This window comes from Gadus chalcogrammus, chromosome 14 (assembly GCF_026213295.1).
Source record: "Gadus chalcogrammus isolate NIFS_2021 chromosome 14, NIFS_Gcha_1.0, whole genome shotgun sequence".
NCBI lineage: Eukaryota > Metazoa > Chordata > Actinopteri > Gadiformes > Gadidae > Gadus > Gadus chalcogrammus.
The window spans coordinates 15881048-15901629 of record NC_079425.1 but is presented as its reverse complement, the minus strand read 5'-3'; the positions used below and the strand labels follow the sequence as shown (position 1 = coordinate 15901629).

The 20582-nt window shown below is 42.3% G+C and overlaps 1 protein-coding gene, 1 long non-coding RNA gene and 1 pseudogene across 2 annotated transcripts in view; 1 reads left to right on the top strand and 2 right to left on the bottom strand.

Moving 5' to 3' along the window:
• LOC130403175 (ZP domain-containing protein-like) overlaps positions 1–15748 on the bottom strand; it is a 34857-nt gene extending 19109 nt beyond the window's left edge. Inside the window, exons 1-3 of the mRNA XM_056607376.1 lie at positions 15704–15748; positions 15491–15543; positions 15208–15392 (exon numbers count right to left, since the gene is read on the bottom strand). Coding sequence (XP_056463351.1) covers positions 15208–15392; positions 15491–15521 — 216 coding nt within the window. The 5' untranslated portion in view covers positions 15522–15543; positions 15704–15748. The remainder of the gene's footprint in view (positions 1–15207; positions 15393–15490; positions 15544–15703) is intronic.
• The window catches only part of LOC130403176 (ADP-ribosylation factor GTPase-activating protein 2-like), a 54809-nt pseudogene that overhangs the window by 7624 nt on the left and 26603 nt on the right, over positions 1–20582 (top strand).
• Positions 16520–20270, bottom strand: LOC130403177 (uncharacterized). Its single transcript, XR_008904068.1, has 3 exons — positions 20166–20270; positions 19738–19876; positions 16520–16681 (listed from the first exon to the last, which is right to left on the bottom strand). It is a non-coding gene; the product is annotated as an uncharacterized LOC130403177 (long non-coding RNA).

Genomic DNA, 20582 nt, shown 5'->3' with positions numbered 1-20582 from the left:
ACCTAAAAGTGCGAAGGTTGTGCAGGGGTTTGGACACATTTTGCCAACCAATATCTCTCTGTATCTCTTCTGATATCCAACTGTTTCAAGACAGAGGCGGGGAAAAATAGAAGCTAGAAGGATAAGTTTAGAGGAGAGAGGAGGAGAGGAGAGAGAGAAGATGAGAGAGATGAGGAGAGAGAGGGATGAGCGCGAGGGGAGAGCTGGAGGAGAGAGAGGAGGAGAAGAGAGAGGAGATTTGAGGGGAGGAGGAGAGAGGAGGGAGCGGAGAGAGAGAGATGGAGAGAGAGCGAGAGATGAGGGAGGGAGGAGATAGAGAGATGAGAGGATGGAGAGAAGAGACGAGAGATTGAGCGCCGAGAGGAGGGAGGAGAGAGAAGAATGGGGGCACAGATAGTACGCCGCATCTTCTAGTTATATACGTCAAAACAACAAATGCAAAATAGGGTAAATGCTGTGTATTATACTCCGATTTTTCATTTTTCTGTAGCAGACCTCCTCAAGAACTAAAATACTCAATGCACATCAGGATGAGGAAAGACCTCTCATACATGATAAATTAATAAATGTTTTGAATAAACCTGCTCGTTAGTTAGCCTTTTGCTTTCACAAATAGGTATTGGCTGTGTCACTACCAAATCTGTCCATGCGCATCCCTCGGAGTCAAGTTGATTACAAAAGTTATCACATCACAGCGTCCCGCATCTGTCACAGGAATCTAGAATCAATATGTTTAGGGCATGTTCAGAATATTGTGTTCATTTAAAATGTTCATGTATTAAATAAAGGACATATGCGTTCATGGTACAGAAAATGAAATAATGGCTATACGGCAAACAAGAGCATATGGATCTATATGATATCTGGGGGGCGGGGGAATTCCAGACAAAAATGGAGCTCATGCTCTACATGTTTGAAAGAAATGTTGTGTAATCAAATATATCATTACTGTTATTTCAGAACAGAATATACCCCGATTATAGTCCCTCAAATCCCCAGATAAGCCTGAAAAACGCTATGAGCAGTTGGCTAACTAAACATCATATACAATCACTGAACAAAGATTATGACAATAAAAGGCCCATTAGAACTGTTATCAAAACGCATTTTGATGCAGAAACAATGTTAATATTGTATTTTCCACAGATCAAATGAATGTCATCCATGTTTGGTTTTTAGCGAGAGCAGTGTCCATAGCAACCACCATACCACCACGTATCCATAACTAGAGGGTGCACTGCGCATCCCCCCCCCCCCCCCCCCTCTGAAGTCAAAAATCTCCCATTGAAATGCATGGGTTTACATTTCCTCTGTGTAGCACGAAAAAGTCAGAGAACCTTCCATTCAAAATGCGTGGGTTTACATGTCGTTCTGTGTGGCACGAAGAAGGTCTGAAAAAAACGCTCCAATTCAAAATGCTGGTTTACATTTCGTTCAAAAAAAGTCTGACAATCATGCTCTGGGACAAGATTCAATAGACACATTATCATAAGCATGAGCACGAAATCGCATGATACCGGGTTGCTATAGAGTTGTTACCCCTATATACTACTATCTACTACCTAGCTTTGTCCAAGGAATACTTGTACTATAGGTATTGCTTGGAAAAAACACATACACAAACCTACTTACATTTCCTTCCAAATGTGTTTTACTTAGGACAATGGTAACTTCCTAATTTTTAAGAATCTTTGAGCTCCAGTCTTTTAAATTTGTTGGAGACTTTGATCAGGTAAACAAAGTCTTTTTTTTCCATCTATTAAGTATTAAGTCTCTTAAAAAATCTATAATATTCTGAGCCACTTTTTCCACTTCCCCTTTCAATGCACCGCGACCCCCTGCCTGCACACGTCCTCACATAGCCTTCCTACAATCCCTTGCCCCATGCAAACACACATCCAATACAAAGTGAATGGTAGGCGGCCTCGAGTGTGGCACACATGGCCTCGAGTGCCACACTCTAGGCCACGTGTTTGGTGGGGCGAGGAGGAACAAGGCAATTACAGAGCCAATTAATATTTTTCTCATCAACACGAGAATCATGACGTTTTTATTTACCAAAGTTGATGTGCTGGTCATATTTCATATTTTGTTTGCGTTACCTTCTGTATCAGGTAAATCAGTGCAATTAATGTATATTGAAAAATATATATCAGGAGAATTGAGATCCCATTTCTAAATAAGAAAATCGTTTTATACTTTCTTTCTTTCAGAATCATGCAGTCCTAGTTCTTACCTTGACGATGTTGTCATGGTCGAGGCGACGGATGATTTTAATTTCCCGGAGGGCGTGCTTGACGCTCTGGGGGTCGGTAAGGACAATCTTCTTGACCGCAACACATTTGTCACATGCAGTGTCTACGGCGCAAAACACTAGGCCATTACCTCCATAGCCTAGGGGCTTTAGGTCCATGTAGCGAGGACCAATGTCAAAGCCATGTATGTTCATCAGGGACTCACACTTTTCAGCCATTTTGTGTTATGAGCTTTAACCACTCCTAGTCACTAACTTTAATCAAGACCAGAGTTTAAGTCCAATGAAAAAAATGTAATAATGTGGCTTTCTGTATTCCTATTTGGATGTAAATAAAATACCTTGCAGAGGTGATATGCTTCCCGTAAGGCCTACAACCCAAATACAGGAGATTAATCTATGGTCAATCGTCTTGCCATTGTATTAAAAAGGGAAGCAATGTTTACGTCCAGTTAGGCAAAAAAAACGTATCGTTACAAAAAAACTTCTAACAACAGCAATGTAGTGGAATTTGAGAAAATGTAATGTTGAGTGCATCTCAAAGGGCAGATACGTTGACAGTGGGACTGGTCCTGAGCTGTTTCATACTAGCGTGCCAAAAGGGCAATGTTCCAGGACTTTATAAAAAAAAATCCTTGCAGTTCGCCTAACTTGTCTGTATATCTGAAATGTGTTCGACCTTAAGTTTTCCAAGTCTTTCCACCCTCAATGATCAGGTGGCTCAAGCTCACCACAGTCGCAGTCGAAACTATCTCCATTTCAGTAGAGCATTACCTGAAACACAAAGGGGAATACATTGGAGAAAAACTATTAAGAAATTGGCGGTGTTAAGTCTCTGAAAAGTCCAAAACACTTTTAATATCGCGATTGGGTTGCATTGCTCATTGGTTGAGAAAATCCAAAAGAGGACGGAAAATATATAAACTCCTACATGTTTTAGTTATATATCCTGTATTTGGTGTTTAATATCGTGCTTGAATACCATAGTAAGTGAAGCACAAAGAGACACAGGCACCGGAGCTTTACCGGCTCTCTCGCATAGTAAACCCCTGAAGAACACATCATGGAGCAACTCGCAAGCCCCTCCCCGCTCCATTACGGTGTTGCTAGTCCGGTTTCAAAGTATCGGTGAAATTCGAATTAACAATACACACAAGTTCCAACTTTGGGTCCCAGATCATGTATACGGCCCGACCGAAATTGTTGGTATTAAGAAGTAGTTAGTTCAACCTGTAATAAGGAGCGCGGCAATGACGCCTGTGTAACCTACACAGGATTAGCCTGGAATGGAGACTATTAGCAACATTTCTCCCTTCTAGTAGTTGAGTTGTAGCAAATAGCCAATTGCACTCAATAGTATTGGCTTACTAATATCGAAACAACGCTCATGGACAAACTACAGAACTGATTAGCGGGTAGAAACACATAAAACTAAGCAGCTCCAAGTCTCGAACAAAGGGGGTCGGCTGTTAGCAAGGTTAGCATCGCAGACTACGTGGTCGCTCCTTCCTCTAAATAGCCGCAGACGATCGTCCACAAAATGGAGCAAAAAACAAACCACAAACGTCCGCTTCGCCGTATTAACATGATTGTACCCCGGAATAAATATCAAAAACACTTACAGTACACAAATTTTTGGATCGGATAGATGATCATACTCAGTAGAGGTTTGAATGTGCTCCCGCGTATATGCTGTATCGTTCATTCAGGACTGTTAAGGTACGGCCACACACAACCGCGTTTGATCGCGGTAGGGGCGTTGAAAATCGGCATTTTTGCACTAGGGAACATTGGTCTAGGCGCATGGTACCGCGTTGAAGCGTGAAGAGTTTGCGTTGGGGCGTTAAGGCTGGTTTATGCTCGGTTACGTAGCGTATCAGCTAAGCGCAGCGCAAGAGGCCCTTTGCGCGCCCTTGCGCCCCCCTTGCGCGATTCTCACGTCTTGCGTGCGTTCGGGCGATTTTTCTAGACTTGACGTCATTTTTAGTACGCTTTTACGCGAGCCGCCCAGCCTGCAAGGCTGTGATTGGTTTGCTGGTCTGGTTTACTACTTCCTGGTCTGGAGTATCACCGGCAGGCTCATATACAAAAGCAATTAACCTGAAGTGACTGTTAACTTTGCTGCCAACACATTATGTCGTTTTAAATTGTCGAGCGATATGCCACATTATACAAACACCCAACTGATCAACAACTTCATTCACCCCTTGTTCCTCTGTCTGTTGCCAATCATTCACGTGTGTATGGGGAGAACACGGCTCTGGCCATATAAACAAACCAACGACTCCACAGACAAAGACTCATTCTCGAGGTCGTCTTCAACGAAAACTTTCCTCCCACAAGTTACTCCACCTACTGGTTCTGGCGGTAAATTGCTTGGCAACACGCGCACACGCGCAACCTAAAAGGGAGCATGAATTGCTTTGAGTAAATTTTGCGCTCACCAACGTAACACCAACGCGAAGCATGCAGCCGCCTTTAGGCGCGGCAGTTGCCCGTAATTCCGCACGGTCACCAAAGAAGATAACGCGCCCAAACGCACCAACGCCCGGAGTTCAGAAAATTGAACTTTTTCAACGCTCCAACGCGTGACGCTTATCCGCGGTAGCCAATCAGCGTGGAGCTTGACCCGACGTCACTGGCAGAGAGTAGTGAGCTTGCACAGAAGCTACGGCTGACATCTTCTTTTTTTCTTCTGGGTGGAAATAGTAACATAGTTACGCCATTAAATGCGTTTATGGAAACATTTCTAGCGAGAAATGTGCATTTTACTTTCATAATGTTCGCTCAGTGAATGTGAAGGATGTTTGGTTTGATAGTTATGACGAAGAGGGAACGCTCCGTTCACTTGCATGGACAATGGACTCATCTAGCTGCGTGGCGCGTTGAGCGTGGAGCGTTGAACCACCACACACTGGTCAAGCGTCAGGTTAGGCGCGGTACTCGCGTTGTCCAACGCGAGTAACGCGGTTGGTGTGGCCGCACCATTAGCGCTTTAGGAGGCGCTGTTTGCGTCAGGTACCAGGCTGGTTTATGCTCGGTTACGTAAGCGTAAGCGCAAGCGCAGGAGGCCCTTGCGCGCCCTGCGCCCCCTTGCGCGACTTCTCACGTCTTGCGTGCGTCGGGCGATTTTCCTAGACTTGCGTCATTTTTTACGTAAGCTTTTACGCGAGCCGCCCAGCCTGCAAGGCCTGTGATTGGTTTTGCTGGTCTGGTGTTTACTACTTCTGTCTGGAGTATCACCCGGCAGGCTCATATACAAAAGCATAACCTGAATGAAGGTTAACTTTGCTGCCAACACATTATGTCGTTTTAAACTGTCGAGAGATATGCAATTTATACAACCCAATGATCAACAACTTCATCACCCTGTCTCCCTCTGCTCTGTTGCCATCATTCACTGTGTACGGGGCGACACGATCTGGCACATAAAACCAACGACTCCCCAGACAACGAGTCCACATTCTCGAGGTCGTCTTCAACGAACAACGTTCCTCCACCATATACTCCACCTACTGTTATGGCGGTAAGTTGCTTGGCAACACGCGCAACACGCGCAACCTAAAGGGAGCATGAATTGCTTGAGTAAATTTGCGCAACTACGTAACCACACGATGAAGCATGCAGCCGCCTTAAGCTAGGATCAGAGCCTGGGGGACAATCGCGAGCTCGACAAGCTGGGGGAATATATAGCCGAAATACAGCTCAATATTTAACCAACCAAAAATAACAGAAAACGTAATAAAAGTAACGACAGATAACCACGCGGATAATACTTAGAATTTGTATTTTGAATAGCTTAAGTTACATATTTCGCTTGTCTTTATCGACAAAACTAAATAATACCAACTCAAAGGAGCACGTTGGTTTGACAGGTGATGAACGACGGATTCGGCACAATTAAAACCAAAACACAGTCTTGTATGCCGTGATCAGAAGTAATGACCCTCAAACGGGAACAAGGTTCTAATGTGTTTGTTTGTAATAATCATTGTTGTATAAGGTATCGATGCTAAAGCACGGACAACGCGTATGTAAAAAAAAAAACTGTCCAAAATACTGGAATCCCTTTCGTTCCCTACTAATGGCCTGTGTATTATTATCTCTGTTTGGTTTCTTCTTTGCACAATTTGCTTATAATCATATACAGTAGGCTTTGTCTATCCCCTGCCTATAAAATGCCTTTGCATCAGCTAACTCCTCCGAGTAGGTATTTCTGGAATGAGGATTTAGAAATTCCATGGAATCGACATGAGAAGTCCTGCTTTTGTCATTCTCTTCACGCTGCATAGACCTTAAAATCCACAGACTCAGCTGAACAAACACATAACGCCTCTCGCGTCGGGTTAGATATAATATTAATCAGTCGGACATCATGTCCACGTTGAAGAACTATCAGAAAACCACCTAGATGGTACCCCAGCCCATCTGCCGGCGATGGGCTGGTGGTTGTCTATATGTGTCTATTATGCTTTTATGAGTTACTAGGTGGTGCTTGGTCATGGTATTTTGATTGCGATGGCAAGATACTTTTCATGTGCAGGGCTTCTCAAGTTTTGAACCTCGTTCAGAAAGAGATTTTGTCGGCGGCGGCAGGGGTGGGGGACCGGTGGGGATGGGGGTCTGATCTGATAAATGACTCAACAATTCATACAAACAAAAATATTATTTATTCAGCATTTCTTAGTGTGTGTGTGTGCGTGGTGCGTGCGTGTGCGTGCGTGCGTGAGTGCATGCGTGCGTGCGTGGCTGTGTGCGGTGTGTGCGTGTGTGTGTGGTGTGTGTGTGCGTGCGTGCGTGGTGTGTGAAATAATAGTTGATGTTGTTTAATGGTGGCATGTTTTTGAGGCCTTCAGTCAGGCGGGCTGGCGGCTACCATCTCAAACACTGTGGTTCCAGGCCAGCCATTTTTACTGTCATGATGGATGACAGAGTTCCATTTAGCGTCAAGCTGTTTCTGGTCTTAAGTCCGAACCATGGAGAACCCTCTCAGCGTCTGCATTTGAATGGTGTGAGCATTACAACTAATGCAGCTATCTTTGAAAGCCTCCCACACTGGCTCAAACCGATCACCCTGAACAAAAGTGAACCAAAGGCCTCATTCCCCAAATGCTTTGCTTTTATTATTTTAATGAATTATGTTTGGTGCCAAATATTCTCCTAAATACAGTGCACCCTCTAGTTATGTATTGTCAAACAACAAATGCATCAAAGTATAATGTAGTGTTTTAGGGATACTCCGATCATGTTGCGGATCTAGTTTTTTTAAATTTTTCTAATTTTGCATTTTGCAGAGATTTATACATTATGTCTGGCTCTTATGCCAACATCTGGTGAACGGATAACCTCTTATTTTGTGGAACTCACAAAGATCATTGAACCATTCAAAGAGGTATTCCACGAGCTGTTCAAGTATGCAAAGGTACCATTGCCATACCTGTGGAGTACAGCTCCCTGTGAACGAAGCATTTCCACACTCAGACTGGTCAAGACCTACCTTAAATCTACCATGGAGTATGTCAACTCAGCAATCTAGGAGTTTTAAGCGTAGAGTTAAGATGAGCAAAAGCCCTGGATTTTGGTGATTTTGTGAATCGCTTGTTACAAACCACAATAATCAAAGAATTCGGCTCTTTATAAGATGAATCTATGGCAAGTTAATGTCTTTTGTATCTGTAAGAGGCGGGATCAAAGTTTACAAAATAATGTTTTGCAATTGTGTAATTTATTTTCTGATAAATGCACTGCACTTTTCACTTTTTTACCATTACAGTGTTAGATCAGAAGGTCGAGTTAGTGTTTTTTTAAACAGGTGAGACCAACTTGCACTTGTTGTCTTAGTTCCATCCATACACATGAAGTGTGTAAGTGGCCTTTAGAAGTGAGACCATTTAAAATGAGTCAGAATGTTTTTGATGATGAGTCTCTGATGTGTTTTTGAATAAAAACAAAATAACTCATAGCTGCAAGGAAATTTATAAGAAAAACTGTATTTGACAATAACACCACTGTCTGAGTTAATATTATGATGTAGAGTTACAGCGTGTACATGGCTTAAATATCACTACATTTGAAAATGCCTGATCTCATATGTAGATTTATGTTCCACCCCAAAATAATCTCTGGTCTCACCCTGGCCACCACACTGAAAGTGTTCTAGCTCCGCTAGAACACTTAGGCCCTATATGGTCTATACACCCTGGTCAAGTTTAGTAACAGGTTTCCATCGAAAGGGCGAGAGCCAGAGGGAAATAATCTATTTTGACCAACATGTGTTTCTAACCATAACCGTTGCGTCTTCTTATCAAATCGATGGTTGTTTTGCCCCCAGGTGTAAATGTGGGGCAGTCGTGTTAGGGAGACGTAACCTAACGTTGAAGGGGATGTTCTGCCCCCAGGTGTCCACCTGGGGGGCAGTAGGGTTAGGGGTAGTTAGGTAACCTATATTGACAGTGATATTCTGGCCGCAGTTGTTGGGGGCAGATTGTGTGTATTTTTGCGTCTTATGTTCAAAAATGGTGCTTCACTTCCAGAGTTTTGTATCAGGTCTAATCCTTGGCAGATTAGCAACATCTTTGCCTTGAAACGGAAAGAAATATATTAATATATGTTTTATATATTTTTATAATTTTGCCAAACAATGTGTTTCTCAAATTAAACGTTGCTTCTTGTGTTCAAATTGATATTGCTTTACTTCCAGATGTTAGTATTAGGTCAATGCAACCCATGGCAAGCTTAGTAACACTTTTGCAGCCAAAGGGAAATAAATATTAACTTAAAATCTGTTCATTTACCTTGACAGCGGTCAATTATACTGGCCAATGGTGATTTGCCGGAAGTTGTGAAGTGTCCATGCAAGTGAACGGAGCATAAACAAAAAAAAATGGACAGCTGAACGTTGGGAAGACCCATGCAAGTGAATGGAGCAGTGTAAAGCATTGAGAAGAGCCGTGTAATAATCCATAATAATGTAAGGTTTAGAAGTTAAATATTTGAAAGTTGTAGAAAAATTAATATAATTTATATTGGAGTTTATTTGCTAGAAATGTACTTACAATTTTTAGTCAGTTAATCATTTACAATTTATGTCACGCAATTATTACTTACATATTTACATGTTTAACACAGTCAGGATTATTCTGTTGAATCTGCCTCTCTGATTCCCTCACGTTTACCTCAGTCTAAATTCTAGCTTCTGATTGGTTAGTTCAGTCAAGTGATGGTTCCGAACAAGGAAGTGTTTGAAAATAGATTAACGGCGATATTTTTTTATCGCACGATAAAAGTTTCGCGTTAACACAGCCGTTAACGCCGATAACGGCCCCACCACTATATAAATATATATATATATATATATATATATATATACATACAGTGGTTAAATTGGGATTTTCTATGTGGGGGGGCTCTGATCCGGAGGGGCCGCCGCTCCCCATACGCAGAGTACGCAGAGCCAAAATTAAGGTTGCAAAAAAAAAGTCCATGATAGTCGTTATATTAGTACATTAAAGAAATATATAAATTTGTTATGAACAAGCCCACCGTTGTTTTTTTCTTAATTGTGTACCCTATTACTCAATTTGGGCAAATTCGATGTGTTGACCTATACCCCCCCCCCCCCTCCTTCCCTGAAATGGTACACAGTCTTCAGTTCAACTCACCGTTTCCCAATTATACCCATATCATGTGACATATGACCTGCCATTAATCAGAAGAAGAAGATACCAGTATCAAGCTGAATTTAAACGGTACCAAAACGAAAAGAAGAAGTATTTGAACGGTGCCAAGTAAGAGCAACATGAATCTGGCACTGAAAAAGAGAAAGAAAAGGATGACGCCCGCCTCACCTCCTCTGCCCTCAGTGTCCTCATCTCTGCCCTGTCCATCCTCAGCTCCTCTGCCCTCAGTGTCCTCATCTCTGCCCTGTCCATCCTCAGCTCCTCTGCCCTCAGTGTCCTCATCTCTGCCCTGTCCATCCTAAGCTCCTCTGCCCGGTCCATCCTCAGCTCCTCTGCCCTGTCCCGCCTCACCTCCTCTGCCCTCAGTGTCCTCATCTCTGCCCTGTCCATCCTCAGCTCCTCTGCCCGGTCCATCCTCAGCTCCTCTGCCCTGTCCAGCCTCATCTCCTCTGCCCTCAGCTCCATCCTCATCCCTGTTCTGTTCAACTCTGCATTTTTAGTTTAGTGGAGGAAGAGACAGCACTTAAGACATGACAGACACACTATCAGGATGAAAAGATCTAGCAACAAATCACAGCTTGGTTACAGTGACTTCTGCACACGGGCCTAGCTTAATTATTTCAAAATTATGTCTTGGATAGCAGCTGCCCACCTTTTGAAGAAATCTGTAAGCTTCCTCCTCTTTGTTCCACTCATGTTTACCTTTTATCTCTGAAATGTTCACTTGTTGACTTTCACCCTAAGTTAAGAAGTAGATAGAATGTATTTTAAAATGGTTCATATTATATAACGTTCTTTAAATAAAACACTTTTGAATGAATGAATGAATGAAGCTATCTTTTTCTTAAAGGCTAGCCGATAGGCTACGTCACCATCATGTTAACGCGGGCTTTTAAATCTAACCTGTTGTGTAGCCTATATGCAAACATTAAATCACAGGACTACTGTACTCACAAATAGCCTAGGCAATGCACTGCAATTCATAGATACAAATAAATTTGAAATTCATCCAGCTAGGAATGAGAAATGTGATTCGGAGATCGCATAGACTACTTGCTAAATCATTTAGAATTAGCAGCATTGTTCTTTTTAACTAGCGCTTGCCATTTGACATACCAGTAGCAGGCTATCCCTGCATGTCTAAGGTTAATTTTTCCTGCTTAATGAAAATGCAAGCCCATATCTAATGATATTAGCCTATTGGTGATGATCGACCTCTTTCAAAATACCGTGCACCTTTAATTTAGTTTCTCTTACCTCGCCATTCACCTGTCTACTACGATAATTATGTCTGATGATGACCGTTGATTTGACGTTGTGTTGTCTGATCTGGGGGGAGGAGGAGCTGCTGCGCAAATATCGTGCGCGATATGCCTACGTCTCAAACTTGCTCCAGATGTCTAGGCCAGCCTATCCCTACTCCATTATTTAGAATTGTGTTTTAAAACAACATAGATTTGCAATGGAAAAGTTGTAAATGAGTAGGACAACATTGCTCGTGATGGACTAGGCAGACTGCCAAAATCGGCTGGAGCTGATCTGCTGCGCAGAACTCCAGACCCGGCCGCTTATGTGCCGGGGCTCAGCCCCGGATAGCCCCGGCCCTATTTAACCTGTGTGTGTGTATATATATATATATATATATATATGTATATGTATATGTATGGATATATGTCTCTTACTGTAGGCCTATATATTGTGCGAGGGTGATTGATTTGGCAATGTCCTTGGTAGGCCTACTGAATCCGCATGATGGTCCATCGCAAACACGAGTTTTCATTGAAAGGAAAATAAATGTGTTTATTGTTTTCTATTTGATTGTGCTTCTCTTCCATGTTGATATAGGGTCTCTATACAACCCCTTGCATGCTTAGTAACATGTTTGCATGTGCGGAAAATGCTTTTCAGCGTGAGAAAGTCACAACAGCAAACTATGTTCATTAAATAATTAAAATATTGTAGATGTGGTAGTTGTGTAGAATAATATAAACATCAGATGTGTATTTGCACAAGGAAAAAATGGCTTTATTTATTATCATGTTCTAGTCTAAATCATCATTGAGTTAGTAGCTGCAGATATTATTTGGAGAATTAAAAGGATACTATGAACCAATAACCAATTACCTATCTCGATACAGTAAACAAGAAATAACAATATATTGTATTAATCAGACTTTGAAAGAATTCCTTATTTTATTATAATTAATTTGTGAGGCTAATTAACCAATATCCTTCCCATACATTCGACTATCCAAGCCATGCTTCACTGATCAACATATTGCTCAATGCTTGACAAAGGCTGATACCGGAACAGGCAGGCCTCTTGAATTTGTGACTCATCACTCCACAGATCACTGGCAATCGCGCTAGAAGGCAATCCAGCGATGAAGGCCATGTGAGATTCAGGACGGTTACTAAATGTAAATAAATACCACATTTTTAGATTTAACAGATATTCCAGGGATTCCACAAAGTCAAACGAACTGGGTATGTAAAAGTGATGTTGTTGCTAAATGAATGATGTTTAACTACTACCACTGCTCTGTTTCTCCCGGTGGGCGTTGCGACCAAAGGACCCTGGGAACGAAGTGCGCTCCTGTTTCCAATACACCGATCGCCTCTCCTCCCGAATGGGGTTGGTTGGGAGACATCCCCTGGAGCATCTGGTGTTGGGGTTCCCAGCCTCACATAGAATGACCGAACAGCTGATGTACACCTGACCCATAATGAGATAACCTGTCAATACATTGCCACATTCAAGCTGTTCCTCATTTACTCCTATTTACTAATTATGTCCTACCTGGTCATGTAATCCTATGAATTTGAAGGCATCGATTGAAAACCGAAACTGTTTATTATGACTTGGGGGATAGAGGACAACAGTGGAGTCCTGTACACACCTAGGTAAAAAGAAAGAGCAAATAAAGATTACAATTAAAGAAAGTGCTGTCAATAAAGAGTGCTGTCAATCTATTACATTCCTTTGTTAATTAATCAAACAATTTGCTGGGATTAATCATGATCAATAGTTTCTTTTTCTCTTATAGAGCCAGTTAACCCAAACCCACTTTTTTTGTTTTAGACAAACAAAAATGAATTAACAATAAAATTGTAAATTATAATGTGTAGTGTGTAAATTATAAAGTGCTACCAGAGATGCAATGTAAATGAAGAGAATATTTGTCTTATATGATCGTCAACAATCGCCCAATAATCATCAACAATCAATGCCATTTTGTCATTATTACTGAAATAAGTCCCCAGTTTAGAGAAAAAGGGGGGAAATAGGCCTACTCTGTTTTTGCCGTTCTCCACAAAACACAATGCGGACGTTCAACTCTACTGCGCACCCAGGTGGCAACAGACTACGAGGTAGTCTAATGGTGCGCTCGAGATGCATCGTTCACCACCCGCACAAGTTGGGAAATTTCCCAGCCTTCTTGCAACATCTCAGTGAGTTATGCCCCTTTTGGTTATAATATAATCTGTCCCACTCGTGCTCCCGAGAGACCACCCAGAAGAGCGAGGATAACCGTACTACCCGACAAACAAAGGTGGCTTCCCCCGTAATGAGATGGTTTTTTTTGTATTACACAACGATCGTTTTAATGGGTCGATTTTTTTATTGCTGCTTTAATCTGGTGACCAATTTATGCATTGCACGGTCTTGTTGTGCTTGCAAGACAATGTAAAGCTTTGTTGTTTGTTTTCGAGCTGGTTTGCTAAAGAGGTAAATGTAGCTAACATAACGATGACTGTTCCTCCCTGACTCGTCGTGCAGCGATGCCCACATAGACAAACGGGAAGGCTATAAGTGCTACAAAGCCAGGAAATTACACCACAAGAGCAACTTGTGCTGGTGGTGTGATGCATTTCAAACGCGCCATAACGTCCCGAACAAGGGTCCCCAGTGGCCCGGTTTGTGTGGACGTGTGGAGCTCTGCCTGGGCAGGAGTGGTCCACAAGAAGATTGAGCTTTTCGGACACTTTAAGTATAACGCTATGGTCTCTGTGGATGGTGAAGCTCCGTCTGAGCAGCAATTTATCAATTGTCCGCATCCCAGTCAGGGGTAGGCTTTCTGGACACCTATAGTATAACGCTACTGTGTGTGGCGCAAGTCTGAAATAACGTCGCTCATTATAACTATCTTAATAGTTACACAGTGACGGTACTAAAAAGGTATCATGAAGTTGTTGTGGGTTGTAAACATGGGGATAACACCCTCTTTCCTAAAACTCTCAGCCCAAAACTTTTTTTTTTTTTTTAAATCAAATAGTGATGATTACATCTGAAACAGTTGGTTATAAGTTCGAGGGTGAATTATAGAAGGTGTCTCCGATGCAATTTGATTGAATTCTCTGACTGCACTCCTGTCATTTAGATCGGGGAAACCCAGATGTTTCGGGAGGGTATTCTGCTTTGAGGTGATATTTCGAGGCAAAATTCATTCTGTGGTTATTAAATGGGGCTTTGCAAACTGCAGATTACTTTTGTTTTCTCCAGAAATCCATCAAGCAACAGTTTTGCGCTACAAAGGTCAGCTGCCAAAGGAAATAAACAAAGCCTCGCCAATTGCGATAAAGAAAATGAAAGCGTTAGATCTTTCAAAATGAATGCAAAGCTTAACATGTTCATTTGGCCTATGTATATATATTTTCTTTTTTTAGCTGAACAAACAATAAAATAATAATAATAATAATGTAATGAAGACCAGTAGGTAGTTAGGTAGGAAGGTAGTTTACCCGTTCTCTATGATTGGGTAGGTGGGCTGGTAATTGGGGTTATCGTAAGGTGAAGCACTACAGGACTCCACAAACAGAACAGTGTTATTGATTGAAGTCGTGGCATCTATCTGCATGTATATCTTATCTCCAACTTCATAGTCCAGCGGGTAGAAGTGTGGATTGATCATTGTGTCGAAGTGGATGTCTGGGTAGAACTCAAAGTGTAGGTGAACGTCCCAAAGCCCTTCTCGGTAATAGTCTGGTTGTCCCTGTGGACTGTAAACCCAAGGGATACGTTTCCACGCTTTGGGTACTGGCAGGAAAACTGAACTTCCAAAAGATGTTTCCTGGTAACGATGTCTCTGACATCTCAAAGGTGGTGATCTCATTTGAGAACAAAAGGTTTTCATCGTCCTCCTGCAGAACAGGAACACTCTTTAAAACACTGTTTTAGATGATAAAGTGAAATTAACCAAATCAGCAGATGTCAAGACAAACATAACCATTCGCAAATACTATAACATTTATTAGATGGAGTTTCCCCATTACCTTAATCATAGTACCACATTCATTAAGTGGGATGAAACCAATGACATGAGTGCTATTGGAGTGTAGTCTGCAGGCTGTGCTGCCGGGATCATTTAGCCGCAGGTGATCTTCATCTAGTCCCTTAAATGCGGCTTTCTCCAACTCTACTGTCATGGAGGTTTCATTGCAGATCACGTGTGCTTTAGCTGTTGAAGAGATTTAAAGTAAGTTATTCCTTGTTTATGTAAAACATACATAACATCATCAGGCACATTAAGCATAAACCTAAAATGTCAGTTCTCACCGTGTTCAACATGCACCCAAACACATCGCATTTCTGACTGTAACTGCTGATACCTGAAATTGATTTGAGCCAAGAATTAGTCACTTTAAATTGTATTCTCACCATTGGCACTGTAAAGATACATTAGTGATACATTATTAATAACTATTGTTACTAATATAGTCATATAATTGTAGTGCATAAAGAGAGGGAGCTAAAAATAAAGAAACCTACGAAAAAGCTGCCTCCGCAATGAAGCAAATTGGAACCTGGTCTCCAAATTGGGTGGAGAGTCGGGGTCCATCTCAGATAAAACTCTCCCCGTTCAATCCTGTGTTTGGTGGTACCCAGGGGTCCTGTGAAGATGATATCACCTACTCTGTATTCAAAAAAAATGCATTACTATCTTGTTTTTTCAAGTTGTGGGTGATTCATTTCATTTCTTAAATTGATCTTGTCAGCAGACACGTGTACTTACTTTGAATACTGAGCTACTGCTTGACTGTGATTTCAAATTCTTCATTGACTTGAGCATTCAGATGTCTCCATGACTTGGTGTTGGGTGAACAAACCTAGGCAGGTACTCTCCTTCAGTGCAGGACGGAGGCAGGCGAATCCACTACAGTTTAAGTACAAATATTTTAGCTTACAAAAGCATGCAATATGTTGTATAGCTACAGAGAAAGCATATCTCAAGTAAGAACTTAAATCATGCTAAATTGTATCAAAGTGTAAAAGGATGCTTCTCTGTTCATACAATAGCATATATAGGCGTAATCATTCATGAAATTACGACAAAAAGTGACTCGCTTGCCTACCTAGAACGGAGAATTGAAGAGGAATTTGACTGAGAGGAGTAGGATACGGTTTGCTGGGGTAGGTTTGGTACGGGGTGGTGGTTGGGCCCTGCCGTGGTGGTGGTTAGGCCTGCCGTGGTGGTGGTTGGGCCTGCCGTGGTGGTGGTTGGGCTTGCAGTGGTGGTGGTTGGGCCTGCCGTGGGGTGGTTGGGCCTGCCGTTGCCCCGATATAGGGTAGTACTAGATTCCCAAATATTGAACGTTTGTTTCTGTTTGAAGGCAAAGGTAATCTCTGAGTTGAAGTTCCATTTGTGGAGATCAAGGAGATGGTGGTTCTTGGAAAGTCTTCCAGCACCAACTCAAACCCATACGTCCCAGTGTATGATGTGGAACGGTAGTGTAGGACACAGTTTCTCTAAGAAAATGAATATAAAGGAGTTCGATTGGGAAACATGAATAAATGTAAAGTCAAAGGTACACTTTTAAAGATTGTAGTCTTCATTCAGAAAAACCTAGACTCTGCTCATCACCCCTCCCTTATGTTATCTCTTCAAACCCATAGATAGATGTAGGGCCCTATTTTAACGGTCTAAAACGCAGGTGAGAAGCGCCAAGCACAAGTAGCTTTGTGGGCGGTTCTACGGCGATGTCGCTATGGCGACATCGCCGTAGACTATAAGCGCCGTAGACTATATGCGCCCGTAAACAAAAATGACTCTTACGCCCGGCGCATATCTAAAAAGGGTTGGTCTGAAGTAGCCTAATTACCCGTAGGTTTGGTTTGGGCGTAACGTGCAGTAAATCAAGGAGAATGCCAGCTCCAATCTCCTTTAAGAGCCATGATGAGCGCATTTTAATCTGACGAGTTGATATTTTGACAGCGCAGTCTCCGATGAGACAGATGCACATGCTTTTCAAACATCAAATGGCTCAGTTTATGGCCAAATAATATGTCCTAATTCACACATGGAATAAGGTTTTCTTCAACAACTTCAGAAATACTGAGTCCTCAAATAAATTTCGGCAAAGAAAACGTATATGATATAACATATGATATGCGGGTGCGGTAACTCCTATTTAATGATATAGGCCTACGCAATACATTATAAACATTGTTTCTTATCAGTATTGTATGCATTATCGTTATCGACTTGTGTTCCTAATTTGCCCTGTCCCCCCCATTAATATACATTGCCATGGACTGTATTATGCGTTAAGTGTTTAGTTTGCGTGTGTTTAAACAGATGGACGCAAACACGCGCGTGTGTATTACCCATACACACACGCGCCCGCATTCATTCATTCTTTTTAACACTCACTCGCGGTAAACCAATGTTTTCTCACAATCAAAAACTCATCAATCCTAAAAGTTGGGCATGTACACGATGTCTGTGTCAAGAAAATGTGTTTGCTGTACGGTGTTTGCAGATGCATTGATTTAAAAGTACAACTTATTACGCTGTATCAGCTGTTCTTTCCCAAATAATTTACCAAGAATGTGTGGCTAGGTAGATGAGAGAAGCAAAGCGTATGCGCGAGGTGCACAAGCAACATTATGCATGCGCCCTTTAAATAGCATCTGAACAACGCGCCACTGACTTTAAACCAGGTATTTCCTGGTTTGTGGCGCAAGGGGTTTCTGAAACGGCAAGATAGCACCAGGGAAACGTTTGCGCCAGAACACGAGGCTGCCCCTTGGGGCGCAAGATCATCCCCTAATTTACCGACGCGTGGCACAGGAGGGAAAATAACGCTCTGCGCCAGTTGCAAACTAGCAACGACACATGTGCCAGTGATTAAGTCAATGCGCCGGATGCAAGACAGGGCCGTAGTCTTAAAGTAAGTGTCTATGACAGAATGCCTTTTAGAGCACATTTAAAGGTCCCATGACATGAAAATCTCACTTTATGAGGTTTTCTAACATAATATGAGTTCCCCTAGCCTGCCTATGGTCCCCCAATGGCTAAAACTTGCGTTTGGTGTAAAACGAGCACTAGCTGTTCTGCTCGCCTTTTAAAAAACGGAAGCTCAAGTGCGCTGATTTGGAATGTCTGTATTCTTGACGTCATCAGGAATCTCAGCTCCTCCCCTTACTCTGCCTGGCCCGCCCAGAGGACGTTGGCCCGCCAATGAGACTCGACCGTGCGAGCGCCACGTGTGTGTGTGCGTGTGTTTGTGTGTGTGAATACACACACTGTAACGCAAGTGTTTCTTGCCGGTTCTTTGACGTGTCTGTATTTCCACAACGAGACTGTTGTGGGGGTTATCTGAGCCATGGTTGAGAAGGAATTGGGGGAAAGGAACTTTGGCTTTGACTCGCTGAAGTACATGAACTGCGACATGCCGCCGGTTTCCGCGAGGCACCATCGCCCGGCAGCGGGCAGCCGGCAGCAGGCAGCGCGCGGTTCAGTCGACTTCAGGGTTGATGTGAAAGTGGAAGAACCAGAGACGTCGCAGAACCCGACAAAGTCGTTTGTGATTCATTATATCGTCTGGAGGGGCACACAGCTTTTGGCCGTGATAATATGTATTAAATGATATAGATTTCTATGTATTATATGATATTATTTAGATATAGAGCTCCAGACTGTAACGCAAGTGTTGTACACTGCCTTGTTATTTGGATAACCGTTCTGTCGGACTCTCGTCTCTGGTATTTCTACAACGAGACTCGTATTGGGGGTTATCTCAGCCAGGGTTGAGAATGAATTGGGGGGAAGGAACTTTGGCTTTGACTCCCTCAAGAACACGAACCACGACATGGAGGAGAAAGGGATTGTTGGCGGCGAATGTCTCCAGCTTGAGACCCGCTGAGGGACCACCGCCGGAGGCGGAGGTGCCTAAGCGCTGCCCGGCAACGATCCCTTTCTCCTCCTTGTCGTGGTTCAGTCTACTTCACATGATGAGGACGTTGAAGAACCAGGAACGTCTGAGAAACCCAACGCGGTCGTTTGAGATTCATAATATCGGCTCACACATCTTTTGGCCGTTATAATATATATTATATGATATAGATATCTATGTAGGCTATATGATAATATTTTTGATATAGAGCTCCAGGACTCCCGTGTGTTCTAGAATATTTACAGAACACGGCTAAAGGCTGTGTGCGCCTCGCCATTGCGATACATCCACTGTAAACAGAGCGAATGGTACCGTGGCGCAAGCTGCTCAGGGCCACACCCCCACCCTCCTCCTTGACCCGCCTCGCTCCTCCTCATTTGCATTATAGCTACAGACACCAAAACAGCGCATTTGGGGGAAGCTCAATGTGCGACTGGCTCGGAGTGGCTGTAACTCTGCACCACGGCTGAATTTCGGGAACGTCTTTGAATACTGTGTTAGTTGCCCACTAATACCTATATTAAAGAATACATAAAATAGCATGTCATTGAGACCTTTAAAACGTATACATTACGTATCCATGTTGTACCTTTGACATTATGTTGACTATTATATGCTTTTACCAACCTCATCCAGCTCAAAACCTTGGGGTTGATTGCATGTAGCGCATTCTCTGTTTAAGATGGTTCCGTATCTGCAAATCACCCGATCACCATCAGGGTCATCTGTCATCAGATGGTAGGATCTTGGGCAGTTTGAAGGAACTCTAACATTAAGCACGGAAATGACAATTAACAGCCAATCATCAGAACAATAAACTTTTAAAAAGATACATGTTTGGATACATAAAAAGGTGACAAAAGTCACCAGTAGATTAAAGACAATTATGGTTCACTGTAATAAATGACATAAATATTCATTAATGTTAACACACTTTAATTGTATCACATTCAATACTTACATTTCAGCTAATTTAGCTTCACCAAACATAAAATGTCTTTTAAATAATTTAAAAAAAAATGTAATGGGCAGGTAAGGTAAAGGTAAAGACGTACCTCAGGAAGGGCATGATGGCATTATTTGGAGAGCCATTCGCCTGCCAGTTATCAGATCTTTCCCTCAAGTCCACATGTGTGAACAGTCTCCAGGACCCCTGTAAATTCACAGTTGGAAATCCAACAGCAGCTAGCTTCCTAATATATGGAAACAAAGTTGCAGCTAAATAGCAGAACTCTTGAGCTATTGGTGAAAGGTGCCCATTTTTGTCAACGATTGATTTAATTCCTCAAAACTTAAATATATTGAATAACATTAGAAGCAATAATCAATATTGAGAAAAATCACCTCAGGTCAAATGAATCGTCATTGGGGTAATATCTTGACTGCACTTCTTCTGTTTCACACCAACCATTTGTGTTGGGTGCTGCATTTGTGCTACTGTCTATTACACCTTCTTTTGCTTCCGATATTTT